The sequence below is a fragment of the Amblyomma americanum genome, chromosome 3 (genome assembly GCF_052857255.1).
Source record: "Amblyomma americanum isolate KBUSLIRL-KWMA chromosome 3, ASM5285725v1, whole genome shotgun sequence".
Classification (NCBI taxonomy): Eukaryota; Metazoa; Arthropoda; class Arachnida; order Ixodida; family Ixodidae; genus Amblyomma; species Amblyomma americanum.
In genome coordinates this window covers 195497742-195502954 of record NC_135499.1, presented here as the reverse complement: position 1 = coordinate 195502954, position 5213 = coordinate 195497742, and the positions used below count along the sequence as shown (strand labels likewise).

The following is a 5213-nucleotide window of genomic DNA, read 5'->3' as shown; positions in this document are numbered from 1 at the left end:
GTATTACCAAGTAAACGAAAGGCAAATAATAGGTGTCATGGGAGCAAACTAGTTCTACGTAATAAAAAAAAATAAGGAAGAACAGACCATTCTCTGCCATGCACCTTAGTGATATGTTCTTTTCTCTCACATTCAGCTGCCCTATAAAGTGGAAAGTTTTCTATCCCCCCTATCGCACAAATTTTCTGGGCTTTACAGCGGGCAGCGACTGGTGCTTTCTGGCAGCATCGTTCTCACCGACCAAGCGCTCGCTTACCTCTCGTTTCCTTATTTCCTTTTTCGCATCTCATGCCTCGCCTTTTATCCTATATAGTCCGTCTCGTTTCCCAAAGCATCTGCTAGTTCTCGCTTCTGCGAACGAAAGAAGAACAAAAAAGGCAAAAAGAACACACAAATCAGTCTTTCCAGCTCCCCAATCTGACCTTACAAAGAAAAAAAGAGAAATAATACAGAAAAAAAGGGACTAGTCCACTCCAAACTATTCGCGCTGCGAGCGGAGATTTCCAACGAAAGGATCCGTTTTCCTGCCTACCACTGGCAGCACAGGCCCCAATGGCAGCGGCGTCAGCAGCAGCACAATTTCTTCCGCCCTCTTCCTCAAGGCCGACGCGAAAGTCCTCGTTCACCGCGGCATCTTTCTTTGTCGACCACCGCGCCTTTTGTCAACGCGTTCGCGCGCGCATGCCTTGGCGCGCTTTTTTCTCGCGCGCAGCCAACTCTTCCTCTCTTTCTCTGGCCGGAAGAGGGAAAGGGCTCGCACTACGCGGACGGCGGCGCCGCCGCTAAGAACCGCGGGCGCAGCGCCCCCACCATCGTTTCCCTCCTCCTCCGACGGAGCCAGCGCTGCGCCCCGGAGCCGGACCCCGGCTCCTCGCGGGCTCGCACCCCGGAGCCACCTGAGTTTTCTCTCAGTACGCGTTCTGATTGGGCGCCGAGCCGGCCGCTCCGGCAGGAGTTCCCGCGCTCCCGTTTCTGTGCCGCCGTTCCCGCTCAGCGGCCCAAAGAGTTCGGACTCAACTTTGTTCTCTCCGGTGTTCCCTATCTTTATCCTCTGTCTCCTCTCGACGAACTTGATCCTGGACTCTTCAATTTCCACGAGTAATTTCGCCCCAAAGTTATTGCACGTAGTGAAGCTTTTGTGAGCCAGATATTGGGAAGATTGTCGGCGCGCGGTTTAAAAGTGCGGCCGGAGTTTGCGGCGAACTGCTTTGTGAGTGTCCGGTCGAGCCCGGCCATGCATCCGTCGGTGTCCGTCGGGGGTGCGAACGGCTCGTCGGCGACGTCCACTGTGGACGAACATGAACGCTGTAGAGAGATGTACAACAACATTGCTCAAGTCGGCGCCGGCGCAGGTATGTCTACCGACTTTCAGTTACATTTGTCGGTGACCCAATTTATTTTTCCTTAATCTCCTTTTGTGCCTTTTTGCGCAGAAAATGAAGGCCAAAGAAAACTTTCCTGCGAGCTTGGGTGGGTTGCATAAACCACTGCACTGGGCCCATGTGCCAAATAGTACAGAATAATTTTACCATCAAAACCTTATCAAGTGATATTCACATGCAGAGCAAGAAAAGGTAACACTAATAATAACAGCAAGAAAAACCAGGTAGAGGTGACGCTAAATGAGCCACTCTCTTTATGAAGTCCTATACAGAGGAGCAATAAATTAAAGAAATACTTTGAACACCCCCCCCCCCCCTTACTTTTCTTTATTTTTTTGTCACTATTGGCAAGTTGTCTGTTCAGGTGAGAATGTTTTCTTGAGAGCCCTGTCGGCGCACTGACCCGAATAGTCTCAAGAATGCTTAAAGAAGAATGAAGCTCATATTCTATATATGTATTTTCTAAAAATGTTTTTAAAGGGTATCGTAATCGATTAGCTCAACAGGCTGTCGTTTCTGGGTGTAGCAGCAGCTTACCTGTTGGGATCTGAGGCCGAAGTACAGCAAGCCACGCTAGGTCTTGGGTATAAAAATCAACCTGGAAATAAATGATAGTCAGTGCTGTGAAATTGTTTTTATGCACTTAAAATTTGTTTGGAAGGAACCACACACTTCTTTGACCTGCATTCGAGTTGAATGGAACCTTTCGCTCACTCAAGCGTTAAGTTTACATACAAAGATGTGCGATGCGGAAAAGGAGATGAAAGGGAGGAACACAGTATTGTTCTGAGATGATGATGCGAGTCCACACCAGCGTAACTTATGGGCGTAATGAAGCAGCATGATGAGTTGTCTTACAACGAAGCACGTGGCTCGATTACGAGCGGATACGAAGGATAGAAGACCTATTGATGACGATTAAAAATGGGAGATGGTAAGTGGGGCAAGAGTGAATGCTGTTTTTTTGAGAGCATTTTTTTCCAAAAGAAAAAAAATCAAGACGTTTAATCGCCGCTTTAACAGCACACGATAATATATTTCTGCATTTTTCAATTAGCCCCGCCGCGGTGGTTCAGTGGTTAGGGCGCTCGACTACTGATCCGGAGTTCCCGGGTTCGAACCCGACCGCGGCGGCTGCGTTTTTATGGAGGAAAAACGCTAAGGCGCCCGTGTGCTGTGCGATGTCAGTGCACGTTAAAGATCCCCAGGTGGTCGAAATTATTCCGGAGCCCTCCACTACGGCACCTCTTCTTCCTTTCTTCTTTCACTCCCTTTTTTATCCCTTCCCTTACGGCGCGATTCAGGCGTCCAACGATATATGAGACAGATACTGCGCCATTTCCTTTCCCCCAAAAACCAATTATTATTATTATTATTTTTCAATTAGTATGTGGTGTTTTAGCCCAGTGGAACAGAGACATGAATTTGCTTTAATACTCGTTCAATGATTTGCTGAAAATTTTCTACGCAATAAGGTATTATTAAGTAAAAAGATCTGGGAGCATAAAAGAAATACTCGTCCACGACAGGACTCGAACCTGCAATCTTCTGATCCGAAGTGACGCCTTATCCATTAGGCCACGCGGACAGGACGGACAGCATCACAACGAAAACATAGGCAGTGTCTGAGCAGAATTAAATTGAGCTTTGCAGTGAAGGCGTCGCCAACGGTTCATCATTGTAAAATTTAGCCTAATACTTTTTTATAGGGAGTATAGGGAGTTTTTATGGCGAGTAGTAAATAGGGAATGGTCCGAGGTTATCAAGGCGCTCTCCGAAACTTTTTAAATATTTTTTTAGATGGATAGAAGTTCTACTGTTTTTGAGCTTAAACAAGAACTCATCCGTTGACGAAAGCAGTAATGCGGTAAAAGAAAAAAATTATCTTCAACATTTTTTGAATTCAAATTTACACATTCTCGAAATCGAGTCCGTCATTTCCAAGTTAGAAGCGGTTGACGACAAAGTGAAAAAGTTTAAAAGAAAGAAAAGATGAATTTTTGGACCTCACACCTAAAAAAGGAACGATAACGCGCGTGCGCCGGCGCATACGTGTTCGCCCATGTGTAAAGAAAGTCGAACTATAGTCGGATACAACTTAAGTCTGCAGGGAAGCTCCGCCCAGATTCAGGACCGCCGTGCAGAATTCCTACACGACAAAAAAAGTAGTTCGTTGTTAAAACTTTTCTAGTTCCCTAAAAAGAAGCTAACCCCAAGGAAAAAAAATCGTAAGCTCTACAACATTTACATATGATTTGTATAATAAAGCCAAACATTAAAAAGTTGATTTTGTTTATTGGTGTGATTGGCTAGCGGAGTAATACAGGAAGCCGCGAACAGTGGCCGAGTGTTAACAACCGTTGCTTTTTTAAGTTGTATCCTACTATAAGTCCACATTCGATTGCGGCAGTTCAATTCCTTTTACGGCCAAGTTTGAAATTATTTTAACTTGTGCATTTGGTTTGGTACAAGATCAGCGTGCTATGTGCAACTACTGTCCTGCCATGGCTTGGTTATCGAGGTCATATCGGCGATCAAGATCGAAGAAACGTCGCTCTGGACGGGAGCCAAGTCCTGCCAAGAGAAAACCAACAATTTTTTCCCCTGCCTAAAGACAGAGTTGGGCACAAAGAAAAATTGACGCGCAAGTGTATGTGCTTCCACGAAACCCGTTGGGGCTCGAACTTAAGCTCCTGAAATCGTGTGTCCCATTACGGAACGCATGATTATGGGACACATGGAACTGTGTCCCACGTGTGACCGTGTGTCCGCTACCTGTGAGTCCCGTGTCCTGTAACAGGGCGCTGTATCGCGACGTCTCGTTCGCGTGGCGGGCTCCCGTCACTCGCACGCGTGACGCCCGCACTCCAGCTGGGAAGGGGTAGTTTATGTTAATTTTTGCTGGCGACAGATGGCACTAGTAGTTTTCAGACAGCACACATCCTGACAGAGGTATCAGCGGTGGACTTCCACTACTTGCTTTGGCGTCATGAAATAACACCTCAGTTAACCCGCCCCAATGGCTCAGTGGTTAGCGCGTTCGGCTACTGATCCGAAGTACCCGGGTTCGAACTCGACCGCGGCGGCCACGTTTCGATGGAGGCGAAACGCAAAGGCGCCCCGTGTGCTGTGCGATGTCAGTGCACGTTAAAGATCCCGAAGGGGTCGAAATTATTCCGGAACCCACCATTACCTCTTTATTCCCTTCTTCTCTCAGTCCCTCCTTTATCCTTTCCCTTACGGCGTGGTTCAGGTGTCCAACGGTATATGAGACAGATACTGTGCCATTTTCCTTTCGCCAGCAACCAATTTTCATTTGATTTTTTCTTTCAAGTAGAGGAACGGCCTCTTCCACACACAACTCGCATATAAATGAGACGAGCTAAGTTTTCTACACCGCAAAAAGAAATAAAGAAAGAGAGAGAGAGAAAGCAATGCATATCTACCCTCGCATAAGGGCTAGAGCAGTGTTAAAGATTCGACGTTTTTCCCAAATTCAGCTTCAAGAGCTTTTATGCGCCAGAAAATCCAGCTGTATGACTCCGCTTCTACCCGGGTTTTAACTGCGCGGTGAATCGCTGATCTAGATCAAGGTCTTCAAATCGTGTACGTGCCTTTTGGTGAAATGGAACGCGACTAGCTCCTTAACAAGATTTTCTTAAAGTGATTTAAGAAAGCTGCTTTTCACAAGCACTGATACCTGTGTCACATGAGCACCTTCGATGGTTGTTAAATACGAACCAGATCTAACTTTCCGGGCCCGAAAGAAGCAAGACACTTCTACAAGACTCCAATAAGCTGGTGAACGTGCGCAAGTGTGGCTGACGGGGA

At 46.8% G+C, this 5213-nt stretch overlaps 1 protein-coding gene across 1 annotated transcript in view; it reads left to right on the top strand.

Annotated features, from left to right (window-relative positions):
* The first annotated feature begins 824 nt into the window (after nucleotides 1-824).
* The window catches only part of LOC144125787 (corticotropin-releasing factor receptor 1-like), a 175200-nt gene continuing 170811 nt past the window's right edge, over nucleotides 825-5213 (top strand). Inside the window, exon 1 of the mRNA XM_077659494.1 lies at nucleotides 825-1352. Coding sequence (XP_077515620.1) covers nucleotides 1235-1352 — 118 coding nt within the window. The 5' untranslated portion in view covers nucleotides 825-1234. The remainder of the gene's footprint in view (nucleotides 1353-5213) is intronic.